The sequence below is a fragment of the Moschus berezovskii genome, chromosome 5 (genome assembly GCF_049115385.1).
Source record: "Moschus berezovskii isolate FMDL1 chromosome 5, NW_MosBer_1.0, whole genome shotgun sequence".
NCBI classification, from domain to species: Eukaryota; Metazoa; Chordata; class Mammalia; order Artiodactyla; family Moschidae; genus Moschus; species Moschus berezovskii.
This window is the reverse complement of record NC_142464.1, coordinates 81,346,160-81,364,962: the sequence shown is the minus strand read 5'-3', so window position 1 is coordinate 81,364,962 and position 18,803 is coordinate 81,346,160. Positions and strand designations below refer to the sequence as shown.

At 41.2% G+C, this 18,803-nt stretch overlaps 1 protein-coding gene and 1 pseudogene across 1 annotated transcript in view; one reads left to right on the top strand and one right to left on the bottom strand.

Moving 5' to 3' along the window:
* Window positions 1–18,192, bottom strand: part of SPMAP2L (sperm microtubule associated protein 2 like) — a 47,610-nt gene extending 29,418 nt beyond the window's left edge. Inside the window, exons 1-3 of the mRNA XM_055434745.2 lie at window positions 17,611–18,192; window positions 6,711–6,741; window positions 3,148–3,213 (exon numbers count right to left, since the gene is read on the bottom strand). Of these exons, the coding sequence (XP_055290720.2) occupies window positions 3,148–3,213; window positions 6,711–6,741; window positions 17,611–18,085 (572 nt within the window). The 5' untranslated portion in view covers window positions 18,086–18,192. The remainder of the gene's footprint in view (window positions 1–3,147; window positions 3,214–6,710; window positions 6,742–17,610) is intronic.
* Window positions 11,726–12,188, top strand: LOC148777862 (small ribosomal subunit protein uS17 pseudogene; annotated as a pseudogene).
* Window positions 18,193–18,803: the final 611 nt, after the last annotated feature.

Genomic DNA, 18,803 nt, shown 5'->3' with positions numbered 1-18,803 from the left:
GGGAATTGCAAATTAAAATAATGAGGTAACTCTGCACATTTATTAAAAGGGCTAAAATACAAAACACTGATAACACCAAGTGCTGGTGAAGATGTGAAGCAACAGGAACTTTCATTCATTGGTGGTAGGAATGGTACAGATATTTTGGAAGACAGTTTTGCAGTTTCTCACAAAGCTAAGATCAGTCTTACCATATGATCCAGTCATTGTACTCCAAGGTATTTATCCAAATGAGTTGAAAACTTTTATCTACACAAAAACCTGCATATGACTATTTACAGTAGGTTTATTCATAGTTGCACCAAGTCTGAGGCAACCAACATGTCCTTCAGTAAGTGAACAAACTCTGGTACATCCAGACTATGGAATATTACTCAATGCTAAAAAGAAATGTACTGTTGCAATGAAAAGCCATGGAGGAACACTAAAGGTATTTTGCTAAGTGAAAGAAGCCTGTCTGAAATTTTACATATTGTACAATTCCAACACTACATAACATTCCAGAAAAGGTAAAATTATAAATACAGTTAAAAGATCAGTGGTTGCAAGGGGTTTGGAGAGAAGGGAAAGAGGGAGAGGGATCAATAGGTGGAGCACAGGTGATTTTTAGGGCAGTGAAACTATTCTATAAAATAATATAGTGTGGATACACAACGTTACGCATTTGTCAAGACTCAGAGAACTGTATAACACAAAAAGTAAACCCTAATGTAAACCATAGGCTTTCGTTAATAATAATGTTCAATATTTGTTCATTAACTGTAACAAATGTACCACACTAATGCAAGTTCACAACAAACTGTGGAAAATTCTGAAAGAGATGGGAATACCAGACCACCTGACCTGCCTCTTGAGAAACCTGTATGCAGGTCAGGAAGCAACAGTTAGAACTGGACATGGAACAACAGACTGGTTCCAAATAGGAAAAGGAGTACGTCAAGGTTGTATATTGTCACCTTGCTTATTTAACCTATATGCAGAGTACATCATGAGGAATGCTGAGCTGGAAGAAGCACAAGCTGGAATCAAGATTGCTGGGAGAAATGTCAATAACCTCAGATATGCAGATGACACCACCCTTATGGCAGAAAGTGAAGAGCAACTCAAAAGCCTCTTGATGAAAGTGAAAGAGGAGATTGAAAAAGTTGGCTTGAAGCTCAACATTCAGAAAACGAAGATCATGGCATCTGGTCCCATCACTTCACGGGAAATAGATGGGGAAACAGTGGAAACAGTGTCAGACTTTATTTTTTTGGGCTCCAAAATCATTGTGGATGCTGATTGCAGCCATGAAATTAAAAGACGCTTACTCCTTGGAAGGAAAGTTATGACCAGCCTAGATAGCATATTAAAAAGCAGAGACATTACTTTGCCAACAAAGGTCCATCTAGTCAAGGCTACGGTTTTTCCAGTGGTCATGTATGGATGTATCATGAAAGCTGGTCGCCGAAGAATTGATGCTTTTGAACTGTGGTGTTGGAGAAGACTCTTGAGAGTCCCTTGGACTGCAAGGAGATCCAACCAGTCCATTCTAAAGGAGATCAATCCTGGGTGTTCATTGGAAGGACTGATGTTAAAGCTGAAACTCCAATACTTTGGCCACCTCATGCGAAGAGTTGACTCACTGGAAAAGACTCTGATGCTGGGAGAGATTGGGGGCAGGAGGAGAAGGGGACAACAGAGAATGAGATGGCTGGATGGCATCACTGACTCGATGGAGGTGAGTTTGAGTGAACTCTGGGAGTTGGTGATGGACAGGGATGCCTGGCGTGCTGTGATTCATGGGGTTATAAAGAGTCGGACATGACTGAGCGACTGAACTGAACTGAACTGAACTGAATGCAAGTTAATAGACTTTCCTGGTGACTCAGACAGTAAAGTGTCTGCTTACAATGTGGGAGACCTGAGTTCGATCCCTGGGTCGGGAAGATCCTCTGGAGAAGGAAATGGCAACCCACTCCAGTATTCTTGCCTGGAAAATCCCGTGGATGGAGGAGCCTGGTAGCCTACAATCCATGGGGTTGCAAAAAGTCAGACACAACTGGGCGACTAAACTTTCACTTTTCAATGCAAGTTAATAATGTTAATAATAGGGAAAACTAGGTGTTGGACAAGACTCTTGGGAGTCCCTTGGACTGCAAGAAGATCCAACCAGTCCATCCTAAAGGAGATCAGTCCTGGGTGTTCACTGGAAGGACTGATGTTGAAGCTGAAACACTAATACTTGGGCCACCTGAAGAGAAGAGCTGACTCATTTGAAAAGACCCTGATGCTGGGAAATATTGAGGGCAGGAGGAGAAAGGGATGTCAGAGGAGGATGTGGTTGGATGGCATCACCGACTCGATGGATATAGGTTTGGGTGGACTCCAGGAGTTGATGATGGACAGGGAGGCCTGGTGTGCTGCGGTTCATGGGGTCGCAAAGAGTTGGACACGACTGAGCGACTGAACTGAACTGAACTGAGGGGAGGGGTGGGGTGGTAATACAGAAACTTTCTCTGTACTTTAGTTTTTCTGTAAGTCTAAAACTGCTTTAAAAAATAAAATCCATTAATTTAGAAAATAAAAGAGCAGTGGATTAGGGAAAAAATCAGGCTTTGTTCAGGAACCAAAAAAGAAAAGGGGACATCCTGTGACCAGGAGTGGAAAGCCAGTGGGTCCAGCCTGCTGGAGACCCCAGAGAACAGGTGTGCTCTTGGCAGAGGCTTAGAGACACAGGACCAGATGTTAGAAGCAGCAAACCCAAACTGGGAGGATGGACACAAGTGTGTCACATACATGTAGAATAATGCCCTGGGACAGTGATTCTCAAACCTGTCTGCCTGTTAGGATCATCTGGGGAGTCTTTAACACTCCCGAAGTCTAGACTGTGCCCCAGGCCAAGTGAGTCAAGATTTCTGGAGATGGAACCCAAGAATCAGTCAGCTTTTAATTTTTCCGGATGACTCCAGTGTGCAGACAAATTTGAGAATCACAGACCTAAGGTTCGCTTTCCATGTGTTGACTCAGCTGAGGTGACAATACTGATTCAGTGGCTCTAGCTGAGCACAGAGGTGCTAGGATGCAGAGTAAGTGGACAGGTAAAAATAATACTTAGTGAATGTAAGGAATAATCATCACAAACAAGACTACCTAATATTACCTTACCTATCTGGGACTCCCCATTGTTTCTTAGGCCTAGAAAGATCTTGAATTCTCCTCCTAGAAAAAGAACTAACAAATACCAGCAGATTAATTCAATGAGGATGCTTAACAAATATGTTTACATTAGATATAATCAAACAAATCTCATCTGAGGGAGAAATAAAAACCAAGGTCCTATTATACAGGATTTGAAGAGTGCTATAAAAAGCTAAAAGTATTCAAAAATATTCTGAACCCCAAAATCTCACTTTTAAAATCATTAAAAATATACTATACAGTAAAACAAAGACAATAAATACACAATATAACCAAGAATGTACTGTGTCCAGAAGAATCCAAGTAAAATGTACACTTAATGGCAAAAACCCTCAGTTTTCATAGTAAGTAAATTTGTAAATGCTTGATAGCACTGGATGTTGAAGAGACTGTACAGGAAAATTTCAGACAGAATTTGTGGTTTCAAGTAAACTATGAAACAGGCAAAATATACTTTGGGTGCCACTCAACCTCCATCCTGCTCTATTTTGCTCCCTTAGACTTCCCTGACTATTCTGAATCCACCTATAGCAGAGAAAGTTTGTGGTCCCCAAATATCCATGTGTTCCTTTACATTTTCCAGACTCCTTTGCAGCTATTTGAAGCTATACGACTAATTATATCTATCCTCAGCAGAAGTTAATGAACAATAATAACAAATCTTTCCAAACATGAGATTGTGATGGTGGTTTGAGATAACCAAAAGATTCTTCAGCGGTTAAATGTTTGAGATCTGATATGTAATTGATGGACTTCCTAGGTGGCTCAGTGGTAAAGAGTCCATCTGTCAAGGCAGGAGATGCTGGAGACACAGGTTTAATCCCTCTGTGGGGAAGATCTCCCTCTGGAGAAGGAAAAGGCAATCCACTCCAGTATTCCTGCCTGAAAAATCCCATGGACAGAGGAGTCTGGTGGGCTACAGTCCATGGTGTCGCAAAGAGTTGGACACGACTGAGTGACTGAATACACACATATGTAATCGATATAATGCACCCTGCCCCAAGCCATGTCTGCTATCGTCTAGAAATAATGAAGATACTGTCCACTGCCAGGGGAAAAAAAAAAATACACCCTTACTCAGTTAAAAAAAAATGATTTTGCTATGCAAGTACTGTTCGAACCCTGCTATGATGGCCTGAACCAACTTTCCAGAGAGGGTGGCTAGGTGGAGGAAAAAGCAAACTATAGTGCAGATAAAACATCTTCTTACATATGAATCTTTGCAGGCAATTTAGCTTCTGGCTACATCATCACCTCTAAGCCAGATTTTCCCTTTCTACCTTTTCTTCACCACCTAACTAATATTATTTTAATGCATCATTTTATATATAAGACTACTGACAGTTTCTCCATTTATTTATATAGATAGTTAAACTGTATTGTTACATTAATTGGAAATGATCTCATTAACACCTGCTAATCTCTCCTTTTCATTCACTTATTGTGCATTGTGTCACCACAGCTACGTCTTCAACCTACATCTCTTCATCTTAATGCAGGCTTGCCTTCTCTCTCAAGTATTACATTACCGTACAACATCTATTCATGATCCTGTGCAGAAACAAAAGAATGTGGTGGAGGGATCTGAACTCCTGAAGGCAGATATCTTTTTTATTGAAGATTACTTTGCTGTTCCATGTCTTCATTGATAATTAATCTCCCGTAGTTTGCCAATAGCTAACAAAATTTTGGAAATTCTTATCTTAGGAGCAGAGCAATAAATATATGTTTATATAGCAACAATTAGGAAACAATTTCATGTCTGAATTGATGGGGTAATTCAAATAATTCTTTGAGTCAGAATGCTCTTTTACACTTGACTATTTTGCTTATCCTAGAGTAGGAAACGGAGAAGGCAATGGCAAGCCACTCCAGTACTATTGCCTAGAAAATCCCATGGATGGAGGAGCCTGGTAGGCTGCAGTCCGTGGGGTCGCTAAGGGTCGGACACGACTGAGCGACTTCACTTTCACTTTTCACTTTCCACTTTCACACATTGGAGAAGGAAATGGCAACCCACTCCAGTGTTCTTGCCTGGAGAATCCCAGGGACGGGGGAGCCTGGTGGGCTTCCTTCTATGGGGTCACACAGAGTCGGACACGACTGAAGTGACTTAGCAGCAGCAGCAGCAGAGTAGGAAATGGCAACCCACTCCAGTATTCTTGCCTGGAAAATTCCATGGATAGAGGTGCCTGGCGGGCTACAGTCAATGGGGTTTCAAAGAGTTGGACATGACTGAGTGACTGAACACCCCTGTATATTTTGCTTATACTAAATATTTCTTTTAAAACCATCAAGTACAGCATATTTGTTTAACAAGATTATTTAGAGAATTGGGACAGGCACAGATAATACAGAACAAAATTTTCTCACAGAATCAAACCAAATTAACCAATCAAACAAAAGCAAGAAATAATATAACAACAAAAACACTTAAAGAAACGCTCTTCACAGTCTTTCTTTAAGTATAAAAACTTTCCAGGTGTAAATTATTTCACTGTCTATTTAGTAATAGGAGAGTCTGCTCACTTGGCATGCATTTATTTGAAGTAATTTGGTATTTTAAGTGGATATTCAGTAATACTGAGTAAAGGTTAGTTCTACCAGATTTGCTGCCTAATCATCTTACAACCTTGGGAAAGTGACATGATTACTCTGAATTTCACTTTCTTTCAGAAAATCTAGTTGATTATATCCACCCTATCAACTTCTCAGGATTCCTGTGAGAAAATAAAATTTAAACAGCAAAGTAGTACATAAAAATAAGGCAGCAGTATTTAATGCTTAAAAGAGGTGAGGAAAAAACAACTAGAAAATATAGTACTTAGAAAATGCAAACTAAGTCCAACCAATAACAATAAATGTAGATGGTAAACAATAACAATATGAATAATTTCAACTCACTTATTAAAAGAGTGAAAAAATAAAATCCGCTATTATTTACTTCTCATCTATATGAGCCATTGATATGAAACTTTGGTATTTTCTCTTGAATGATTTTATTCTATTACCTCTTCTAAATATATCTTATCCAGATCAAGAATAAGCATCTATTTTCAGGAGACAACTAGTTTATACATTGCATGTACACACATGCACATTTCTTTTTTTTCATAGAGGACACATTCTTGAAATTTCATTAGCTACTGAATTTTTAATTAGAGGCAAAAGGAGATTGAGATACACTAACATGGAGCTTCACAAAATCTATGACATGAGATGGTCAGTGCAGAATCTCAAGTGCCTTTAGGGACTTGAACCTTTAGGTTCAGCCCTCTTAAGTGACACACACAGCACTGAGCAACAAGTCAACACTGAGCGAGAATTCTCCTACATCTCTATCTCAACCACTTTATCTCTCTTCTTTCCTTTCCCAAGGGAATGGCCCCTAGAAAAGGGCCTTATGACAAAGGGAAAGAACACGAATCTTCTCAAAACCCCCAAGATAGACTTTCACTTCAAATGCCCCAGACTGAGTGCCCCTTTCAGCTAGTGAAGTTGGGAAAATAGTGCTGTGTCTGTACTCTTACCGTTTCTTTACAAAGTCACAAGGACCAGGATCTGCAAAAGGAAAAGCAAAAATAAGATTCAGTAAGAACCAAAGATTTTCCCGCACACCACAACTAAAAGATTCCACATGCCACAGCTTAAAAGAGACCAGCATGCTGCAAAGAAGACTGAAGATGCCCAAGCCACAACTAAGACCCATGGCAGCCAAATAAATAAGTTTTTAAAAAATCAAAGATATGATTTAAAATAGCCATTTTGGGGAAAGGCCAAAGTGGCTCAGATGGTAAAGAATCCATCTGCAATGCAGGAGACCTGGGTTCGATTCCTGGGTTGGGAAGATCCCTGGAGAAGGGCATGGCAACCACTACAGTCTTCTTGCCTGGAAAATCCCCATGGACAGAGCAGCCTGGCAGGCTGCAGTCCATGGGGTGGCAAGAGTCAGACATGACTGAGACTAAGCATAGCACATCTTGCCAAAGTAAACCACAAGTAAATCAAATAGTTAAATTTTTTTTTTTTAAAAATTGAATTAGAGTAAAAATAAAAGAATATCTACTTAATGACTGGATTTTAATGTGCATTAAATGTGATGAAAGAGAGGAAACATACAGATTAAAATATTTCAAACTTAAAATGTGTGTCAAAAAATAAACCTTAGAAAACAAAAATTGGGAGAAATATGTAGTAACAAAATGATAAAGTCTTAATATCTGAAAAGTATAAAAGTACAGATGAACAAGAAAAACACTAAAAAGGTTTCATTCAAAGAAGAAGAAGGCATATGAAGGACTAGTAAACATAAAACGTTCAAACTTGCTTGTAATCAAAACAATGCAAATAAAGAATGAGATTAAAAAACTATCACATAAGCAAAAAGTTTTTACAAAGGATAACAATGCTGGACGGATCAGATGAAGTAAGTACTTCCATGCTGCTGGTGGATATTTAAATTAATTCATTTTGTGAAAAATAATTTGGTGTATGAGTCAGCAATACTTACCTTCCTTAACCTAATTCTACTTCTAAAATAGAAGTACTTTAGAAGTACTTCAGAGTACTTTCTTTAGTCCTCTAAAGAAGTAACTACAAGTGTGAGCAAAGACTTATACACAAAAATGTTAATGGTATCTTCAGCAGTAAAAAGCTGGATACACATGTATTATTCAAAACAGACGAAATGGAAGCAAATTAAAATTCATGTTTAGAAGTTATTTTTTAATGTGGGCAAATATAGGCCTTATCCTAAGGCCTATTACAGTAGACCTCTTTAGGACAAATTGTTCCAGTTTCTCCTGGGGAGTTTCTAATCATATCTGGGAGCTCTGAAATAACATTTTCTACCGTCTGGAGTGTTCAGGGTAAAGAAAAGTGGGTGTGCTTTGACATCAGACAGACATGGCTCAAACCCCAGTTTTGTTACTTACTCAACTGTTCAATCTTGGGCAAATTAAATAATTAATGCTAAAAAAATTTAAATTAAGATTCTGCTTAAATTTCTATAAGTAAAGAAAAAGTTTAAGTAATTAAGTTTGAGTAACTGTAAAGTTTAAGTAATTTACTGTTAAGGGTTCCAACTACAAAAAGTAATATTAATGCTATGAGAACTTAATTGTGAACATGTATTCACATGTATTTTCACTGATTTCTTTATGCCTTTATAACCTCCCCCTCATTTCTAAAAGGATTTGAGCTTGCTTACATAAATACATAACAGGATATTATCTAAGATGAAAAATTCAGGAAAACAGGTAGAAAACAGGTGGATGAAGAAGCGAAATAAAAATACAAAATGAAAAATAAAGTCATGGACCATTATATCTGAACATTTACCACTGAAAGCAAAAGCCATAAACTTTTCCTAATATGAAATCTGAAAGAAACTCCTCTTGTGAGGTCTCTCAATAGTTTTATACACACATAAAATAAATTATAAGACTTGATAATGAAAAGATGAAGAAAATCTTATTTTCTTAGATTTTTCCTTCTTCAAATTTTATTTTTGATATATGTATTACAAGAAACAAAAATAAATTTAAAAAAATAAGAAGTTTTCAGTAAAGTATCATAATAACTGAATATAAGGCTAGATTTTGTTCCTAAAAATTATTTCTCAGAAAAGAGGTTACCTTACATGCATATCCTTGTAAGAACTCATCTTAGGATGCACTTCTTCAATTACTTTATTTTCCCAACAAAGAAGTGGCAAACAAAAACACAGCAGCCTGAAATAACTTCAGTTAATGCTAGAATGGAATAATTATAGAGTTCTCCATACAATTTAAGTTTAAATCTGTATTTTACAAAAGAGGGAAGAGGTAAAGAAATTTAAAACAGATATAATAATATTTTGGCGATATAATTTTATAATCTTAAGCATTGGATATTGCTTTAAACAAACATCATTTTAAAAAGCAAAAAGAAAGACAAAACACAAAGAATGAGGTGATTGTATTGTGAAGATAAAAGTACAGCTACAGAATGAATTTTTTAAGAGTTCTGTTACATTAAACGAATGGGTTCCTAACAATAGCCAGGAACAGTATCAAACAATATCAAACAGTATCAAACAATATCAAACAGTATCAAACACAGATCCAAAACGGACCTGTCTTATCCCTAATGCTATGCTGGCATCTAGGCAAAAACTGAACCTGGCTGCTGAGATGTGGATGGGAATTTTATCAAGGAGGGATGGAGCCAACCTCATCTGAACTTACTTGTCAACCTGAGAATCACCACAAATGGGAGAGCCTGACACCATATGCCCCCAAGTATAGCACCACCTATGAAAAATTCATGCTCAAAACAATTTAGTTTCAATCTAAGCAAGTCTCTCAATCTATATGCTTTGCAAGAAACACAGGAGCTAGAAGAACAAGTTAAAGACATCACAAAAAACAAATTAAATTCAGAATATGGGATATTTACCCAATTTTTCTAACAAGTGTGTTTTAAAAAGGGAGAGAGGATTAGAGTTAGTGTTAAAGAGTAACAGAGAAGAGCCATGTGACCCTTGTTTGAGGCCTAATTAGAACGAACCAGCTGTAAAAATACAGTTTTGAGGCAACTAAAGCAAAAGTTAGTCGCTCAGTTGTTCCGACTCTTTGTGACCCCCTAGACTGTAGCCCACCAGGATCCTCTGTCCATGGGACTCTCCAGGCAACTATACTTGAGTGGGTTGTCATTTCCTTCTCCAGGGGATCTTCCCCACCCAGGGACCAAACCTAGGTCTCCTGCATTGCACGCAGAGACAATTAAGGAAGTTTAAATATTTAATGGGTAGCAAGTGGGCTTCCGTCTATGGGGTCACACAGAGTCGGACACGACTGAAGTGACTTAGCAGCAGCAGCAGTGAAGTGAAGTCGCTCAGTCATGTCTGACTCTTCGCGACCCCATGGACTGCAGCCTACCAGCCTCCTCCATCCATGGGATTTTCCAGGCAGGAGTCCTGGAATGGGGTGCCATCGCCTTCTCAGTGCAAATAATGACATGATAGTTACGTTTTTTAAAAAAAGTCCTTAGTAATCAGAAAGGCATAAAAGATATTATGGGCAAAATGACATGCTGTCTAGTATTTTCTTTAGAACAATTTGTCCTACAGGAGGCCCCAAAATGTGTGTGTGGGCACGCATGTACACGTGAGCGTGCATGTGTGTATAGTAGGAAGGGTTGGCAGGAGAATGCCTAGATGAGACTATTAGCAAAATGATAAATATTAAAACTAGATGGGGGTGTATTATAACATTCTCTATTTTGGGTGCATTTGAATATTTCTATAATAAAGCTGTAGAGATAAAAATGATTTTTCTGGAAAAACTGTTAAATTAGTCAAGAGGTAACCATAGTGGTATTAAGTATGCAAGTGAAAAAGTTGAATAAAACTATTTTTCCATGAAATATAACATTAGAAATAACTATTTCTAAATTATATCATTGATTTTAATGTTATTTTAATTTTATAGGTATAGCGAAATTAACACAGTTCTAAATAAATGTTTGTCTACTCTGTCTTTCTCCCTAAAAGATTATCTATTCAAATAAGTCAAAATTTTTTCAAATTTCCTTATATTCAAGAATCTATAGTAATCTCACTTTGGCAACACCTTGCTGTATCAAATTAAGCAGTTGTATTAATATCCAGCGGAGAAGGCAATGGCAAGCCACTCCAGTACTCTTGCCTAGAAAATTCCATGGATGGAGGAGCCTGGTAGGCTGCAGTCCGTGGGGTCGCTAAGGGTCGGACTCGACTGAGCAACTTCACTTTCACTTTTCACACATTGAAGAAGGAAATGGCAACCCACACCAGTGTTCTTGCCTGGAGAATCCCAGGGACGGGGGAGCCTGGTGGGCTTCCGTCTGTGGGGTCACACAGAGTCGGACACGACTGAAGTGACTTAGCAGCAGCAGCATTAACATCCAGACTCTCAGCATTTACAAGTGTCTGTAGAAAGTGCGTAGTTCACGCATCTCATTTCACTAGAAAGGAAACAGGTTCACGCATCTCATTTCACTAGAAAGGAAACACACATCTATGACAAGACCAAAAGTAACTTCCAAATCTCTTACCTCCTAGTTTAGTGCTCTTTTCAGTAGCATCAATCTCCCTCTCCTACTAAGTACGTGCTCTCATTGAAATCCCCAGAATGTGGCTGGAGCCATTATTTGGGCATAGCAGTGTTCAAGCAGCCATATTTCTTTGGAGGCAAGGGCAGGATTGCACACATCCAATCCATCCTTGGGGCAGACCTTCCTGAGCATGAATCTATAAAACTCCCCATCCCTAAAATATTTCCCAGCTCCTTTTTCCTAGAGATTAACAACAGTACTTTTTTCCTCCACTCTTCTCTCCCAGTGATCCCCATTCTCACTCCAGTCTAGCCACTGAGATATTCCAGGCTTTGGAGCAAACCGACAGGACTTTGAATGCTGGTCCCACCACTGCACAGCCGCAGACAAACTACCTAGTCTCAGATTCCTCATCTGTAAACTGAGGACAAGAATACTTTGCAGAGCCTTTTTTCAAACGGCCAGGAAGATGGCAGACATTCAGACTAGGCATGCCTACCAAACACAACCGATCATTTTCCAAAATAAGAAGAGGGTCCTACTTAGAGAAACTGGCAAGGAGATGGTCCCATGATACAACAAGAACATTGGTCTGGTCTTCAACACACCAGAGGAGGCCCAAGGGGCACTTATATGGAGAAATGCCCTTTCTTTTCCAATGGTATCATCTCCATCCAAGCGTGGATCTTGTTTAGTGGCTAAGATGAAGATGCAGAGGACCACTGGCATGACTGAGATTACCTCTACAACCCAAAGCACCAACCATTTCGTACCATAAGGATATGTCCATGCACCTTTCCTCCTGCTTTAGGGATGTCAAGATCCTCAACACTGCCACAGTGGGTGAGTGCTGGCCTCTGAGCAAGACAGTGTGCTTCAGCGTGGAGGTCACCAAGGCTGCTGGCACCAAGATGCAATTTCAGAAGTGCTAAGACTGGACTCCTGCCTACTACTCCAAACAAAAGAAAGTTATTTTCCTATTCAGGAAGAAAAAAAAAAAAGTACATTGCAGAGTGATACAAGAAGGACTTTCCTGGCGGCCCAGTAGCTAAGACTCTGTGCTCTGAAGGCAGGGGGCCAGGGTTCGATCCCTGGTCAGGGAACTAGATTCCATATGCGGCAGCTAGAGCTTGCAGGCAGCAATGTTAGCTCAGCAGGTTAAGAATCTGCCTGCAATGCAGGAGACACAGGAGATGTGGGTTTGATCTCTGGTTTGGGAAGACTTCCTGGAGAAGGAAATGGCAACCCACTCCAGTACACTTGCCTGGAAGACCCCATGGACAGAGGACCCTGGTGGGTTACAGTCCAAAGACTTGCAAAGAGTTGGACATGACTGAGCAACTAACTTTCACTGTCAGATCACGATGGACCCTGGAGGAACCTCTTATTCTAAGGCCAACAGGAAGAAGCCCTAAAAGGATTCTGAGCGGGATGGTGAAAAGCATCTCCCTTTAAGAGACAATCAGAAGGTTATTGCTATACTATGTCCTTTAGAGATCTGTATTTTATTCCATAGCTCACAAACTACACTGCTCACTTTGCTCTGCTCACATTGCTCACCAAGTCAGCAAGTGGAACGAACTGGCTTGTGCTCCAAACCATCTTCTGGGGAAGGCTGCCATCTGCTGGGAGGAAGCATGATCAAGGCTGTTCCCTGATGGGAACTGGGGCACTCCTTACACCGGATTCCCTCTGCATGTATCAGTAGCGTTTATAACATGAAAAGGATGAGGAACCAAAGTATAACTATTCTCCACCTTGCCCTCTACCCCGTCTTCTTAAGGAGTCCATATTTGAGATGCTCAGCCTACAGGTGTGACCAGGACACCACTGATCTATCAAGGAAAGGCATGGAGCACCTCTCAGAATAGATCTAGGGGGCAAGAGAGAGGCAAGCTGGAGCTTGAAAGGAAGAGGAAAGGTATCTGTGGGGAACAGCTGTCATGGTGACAGGGACTTGGGAAGAGATGTGTCTCAAGAACATTTTAGCCCGCTTTGCTCTGTATGAGATGGTATAATTCCCTGGAAGATACTTCAGGACAACCTACATTACTTCTCAGAGCTTTCTGAAGTAAAATTTGTGCTTGTTTTAGGTACATGATGATTTTGAAGACTGGCCTTAAAGTACTTGAGTTCTATGCTGGGTATGACCATGTAAACAGACACTGGGATGTTCTTTGACATGACAGGTTAAGCTGTATAATCGTTACTACTATTCATTCTTCCTTGATCTTCTCTCAGGCACAACTCCCTCGCACCGTGCTCCCCACTGCCCTAGCTCTGGGTCATATGGGCAAGAGATGGGAGAGTATGGGCAAGGCTTTTGCTTGACAGTGAGAAGGCAGAGGAAGAGGTCAAGCTCTTCTAATTTAACAACAACAAAAACTGGGACCTCCATGCAAACTGGAAATCAAAACTATCCCCTCCCCAAGCGACCTGTGAAGCTATGTCTCCTCTCATACCCCTCAGTCTGTACTTTCGTGACTTTTTTCTCCATTTTCAAATATATGATTCATTTCACCTGATTTTATCTATGTTAAGATAGCCTTAGCAACTGAGTAAGCACTAAGGAAGTTGGGTTTATATACTTTAAAAAGACACATGTATCCCAATATTCAATGCAGCACTATTTATAATAGACAGGACTTGGAAGCAACCTAAATGTCCACTGACAGATGAATGGCTAAGGAAGATGTGGTACATATATGCGATGGATTATTACTCAGCCATAAAAAGAAACGAAATTGGGTCATTTGTAGTGATCCAAAGAGAGCATTTTTGACAGAGTGATCTGGTACATATTTATAAGGAGGTGACAAATACTTAAGAGAAGAGCTAGCTGACAGAGGAAAAAGCAAGTGAAACGACTGAGTTAGGAGCAAGGAGGCCCATGTGGCTGGAGAGCAGAGACAGTGGGGAGAGCAGTGGGACAGGAGGCTGGAGAGACAGTCAGATCAGACCTTCGAGGCCTGCCTAGGACTTTCAACCACAAACTCTGTGACATGAGAACCTCTCTGGAGAGCTGAGAGAAGAAAATTTGCATATAATTTATGTTCTAAGGGATCCCTGTGACTGCTACATGAAGTATGAACTGGTGGGAATAGAGTGGGGGATGCACAAATCGGGCAAGAGTGGAAGCTACTGCAGCCGATCAAGCAAGAGATGATAGTGGTTTACAAAGGTGGTGAAGGTCTGGATGTTAAGAATGGATATTGTCATGACATATTTCAAAATCAGGGTTTGCTAATGGCTTGGAGTCAAAGTGTAAAGGAAAATCAGGTGTCAAGAATGACTCCAGGTTTTTGACCTGAGCACCTGGATGAATGAATGGTGGTGTCATTTGCTGAAATGGGAACAATGGAGGGAGATCAAGTTTGGGGGTAAAAGTAAGAGTTCGGTTATGGATATGTGAAATTTTACATTCCTACTAGATATTCAAGCAGGAATGTTAAAAGACAACTGGTTATAAAACTCTGGAAAGAAAGAAATTGAGGCTGGAGATAATTGGGGAAGTCATCAGCATACAATTAAAGCTAGAACGGATGACACTGCCCAGGGAACAAGGAAAGTCTAAAGAATCTGAGAGCACCGAGGCATCACCCACTTCAGCTGAGAGGCTGGGAAGAGAAAGATGATCTAGCAAACGAAATTGAGTCAGGAACAATCGATGAGGTAGGATAATGATAAAGGCAGTGGTATCCAGCAGACAAATAAAGAAAGACCTCCAAGAAAAAAGGAGTGAAGGTATCAAACAAGTAAGATGAGGGTGAAGAATCAGTCATTGAATCTGGCAAGCAGAGGTCACTGTGACCTCAACTAGAGCAGCTTCAGCTAAGTAGAGGGGATAAAAGCTTAAGTAGGTTCTCAAGAGAATGGGAAGAGAGAACATGGAAATAATGAAATAAACAACTATTTTGAGGATTTTTTTTTCCCTCTGAAAAGGAGTAGAGAATAAGAGTGGTACCAGGAAGGGCACGCAAGGCTAAGGGGAGGTTTGGTTTCTTCAAGCTAGGAGTTATTGCTGCAAGTTCATGTGCTGACAGGAATGATCAGGTTGAGAGTGAAATAAAATGATATGGGAAAGAGAGGAGCAAAGAGCTTAAGTTAGGTGGGATAGGATCTAACACAAAGGTTGAGAGAATGGTCTCTGGTAAGAACAAAGACAGTCTACTATTAACAAAAGAAAAGCTAGAAAATATACGTATAGAACCTGGTAGTTTGCTAGGTTCCACGTTAAATAATAGATTGATTAGGGAAATGTAGTATGATTGCCAAGCAGCACTGAAAGCACACTTGAAGTTTACAGTCATGGATTTAAAGATCAGTCAACACAGTTGTTTGTTTCTCTCTCTTTTTTTCCCATCTTTTCAAGTACAGACAAGAACTGGATTTAAACAAACAAGAAAGATAGAGGGAGAGACAGTGAAGCCAGTACTTGCAAGGAAGTGATTCCATTGGTAGACCATGGACTATAAAGTGAGAAAGGAGAGACAAAAAGACATAAGGTAGTGAGTGATACATAATGAACAATTGATAGCATCAATGGATCAGAAGTCCCTTTGAAGCTGAAGAATTGAGAGGGCACAAGGAAGAGTAAGTGAACTGGAAAACTGGGAAATGATTAGAGTGCTTGAAATAGATACTTTGGAAATGGTACAGCAATTGACATTACCAAAAGCCAGTGCAGTGGATGTCTAAGATGGGGTGAAAGATCCAGTCATTCAAGGTGAAGAAGTCAAAGAACTAAGAGGCCAAGTGGATCACTTATATGGATACTGAAATCTCCATGCATGACAACAGGGTTGGCAGTGGACAGAAAGGCAGTCAACTAGAGCAGTTTCAGTGGAGTGGATAAGAAAGATGCCTGACTATGTGGTTTGAGGAAAGAATTACAGGCAAGAAAAAGGAGTCAGTGAGTACAGACAACTCTTCTGACAAGCTCTGCAATGACTTGCAGAAAAATGCAAAAAAATGGAGCTGATTGAAGGAGGAAGGTCTGAAGAAGACCTGAAGTTAAGGATTACTTCAAGACAGAAGATTCTAGAGTGTATGTGTATGCTCATGGGTCTGATTCATTAGAAAGGGAGAAATTGATCCTGTAGGAAAGAGGGGAATAACTGCTGGAACAAAGTTCTTCAGGAGACAAGAGTGGACTCCAAAGCACATGTGGAAGATTTGCTTCACATAGAAAGAGGTGTGACTCTTCCCTGAAGTATGAGAAGAGACAGAATCCATGGATACAGATTCAAGTACGGCGATAGATTAGCGGTAAGAAAATAAGGGAGTTAATGACATTGCTTCTATTTTCTCAAGTGTGAGGCAAAGTCTTCAGCTGTTTGGAGTCAAAGATGTGAAGGCTGGAGGAGATGTAAAGAAGACATTTAGACATCTTCTCACAGATTAGGGGAACTAATTTGCTAGGTGAATAAAATGGGCTTGCTAGGCAGAGCCAAGTGACCAGCTGAGATCTGTGGTCATGAAACTGAAATAAAAGCGGTCAGTAGGGCTGTGTGATTTTGTACAGGAAGAGTCAGCTGCTCAGGTGTAGGCAGAGGGTGGTTGGTTGGGCTTAACCAGGGTTGAGGTTTTCCCAGGAGAAGTACGCTGAATGGCCAGAGAGCCAGTGGGGTGGTGGAAGATGTCGTAAGTAAGCAACTGAAATGACAGACCATAGACTCAACATGAGATAAAACATGGTCAGCCAAGGGACTGGAAGCCCAGTGTGGATAAGGAATTGTTTTGGGTATAGTCATCAGTGAGAGGCCATAAGTGAGCTGGATGTTTATACCCAAAAATCCCATCAGCCCTGTTATCTTGTGAACCTGGTGAAGACTGAGCATATAATAAACACTTAGTAAATGTACTCTTTGAATTTTGCTCAATGAGTACTATATCTTTAACAATATCATAGCATTTACTGAGTGCCATCATGTGACAAACACTGACAAAAATGTCTTCCCTTCAAAGATCCTTCCCCTAGTTGAGACAGTGATATGATCAAAAATCTTAAGTGCTATAATAGTTCAACATGGCAACCCAGAGGACTGCAATGTCTAGCTGTACAGAAGTCTTAAGAAGGGCTTCAAAAAGAAGTGGCAGTGATTAGGACAGCTACGAAGTCGCCAGGTGGAGAGAGGGCAGAAAGAAGAGATTGTTTCATTGACAAGAGTCTCAATTTCCTATCAGGGCTTCTTTAGGTCCAAAGACAGGGCACTGAAAAGCAGTAGGTAAATGACATAAGTATCACCTTCCTTTAAATCAAAATGGGCCCTTGCAGACAAACCTTCCCATTAGGGCCCCCAGGTCTAGACGGGGTTAGGTTGCTCAGTGCCCCGGAGAGACCCCAACACCTACCGCTCAGGGAAGACAGCGGAAGCTGTGGCGGGAGTCTCATCAGCAGAGATGGGGAGAACATCACGCCAGCTCTAGGAAGCAACTCGATTTCTTGAGGCTTGTGGGGCTCGCGGGGAACAGGGGGCCCCTGGGGCTTTCGGGATTCGCGGGGCTTGCGGACCTCACGGGGCGCATGGGGCTCGTAGGGTGCATGGGGTTTGAGAGGCCTGCGGGACTCATAGGATTGATAGAGCTCATAGGGCTTGGGGTGATTGGGGATCTCGTCGGACTCTGCATACTCCTCGGACTCGCCTCGCTGGTCTTCCTCGTCGGCCTCCTGGGAAAACCCCGCCTCCTCAGACTCCTCTGGCTGCTGGTTCACGTCGAATATCCTGACGACAAGGGGCTTCTGGAGGGCTTCGGAGCGAGCCGATGTTTCTGCCGTGTGGTGCCCAGCGGACAGCCCAGAAGGACCCGAAAACTCTTGGCTTTCCATTGGGGGCCCAGAAGCTCCCGCTGGTTGACTGCCGGACGCTAGTCACCTTCCAGAAGATGGAAGAGGATGCGGGCGGCCCGCGCCCGGCCCCGGCGAGCCCAACCCGCTGGCGGCCGCCGCCGGACAAGCCCCGCCCCCTGGGCCCCTCTCTGCGCGTTCTCCGGTTGCCACGGCGACACTCCAAGCTGCTGGGGCCCGCCCGGGCTCCTAGCGGGAGAAATGAGAAGCAGTTGAAAAGGAGAAGACGGGCGGGCTCCTGATCTGCTGTTCTTGCCTCCTTGAAGTCTTTCTGTGGTGTTAAGTCAAAACTGTGGTGTTGAAAAAGATTCTTGAGAGTCCCTTGGACTACAAGAAGATCAAACCAGTCAATCCTAAAGAAAATCAGTTTTGACTATTCATTGGAAGGACTGATGCTGAAGCTGAAGCTCCAATACTTTGGCCACCTGACGCGAAGAACTGACTGACTCATTTGGAAAAGACCCTTATGCTGGGAAAGATTGAAGGCAAGAGGAGAAGGGGATGAGAGAGGATAACATGGTTGGATGGCATCACCGACTGGATGGACATGAGTTTGAGCAAGCTCTGGGAGTTTGTAATGGACAGGAAACCTGGCCTGCTACAGTCCATGGGGTCGCAGATTCGACTGAGAGACTGAACTGAACTGAAGTCTGTTTCAAAGCACATACACTTGCGTTTAGGATCATTATATCTGCTTAAA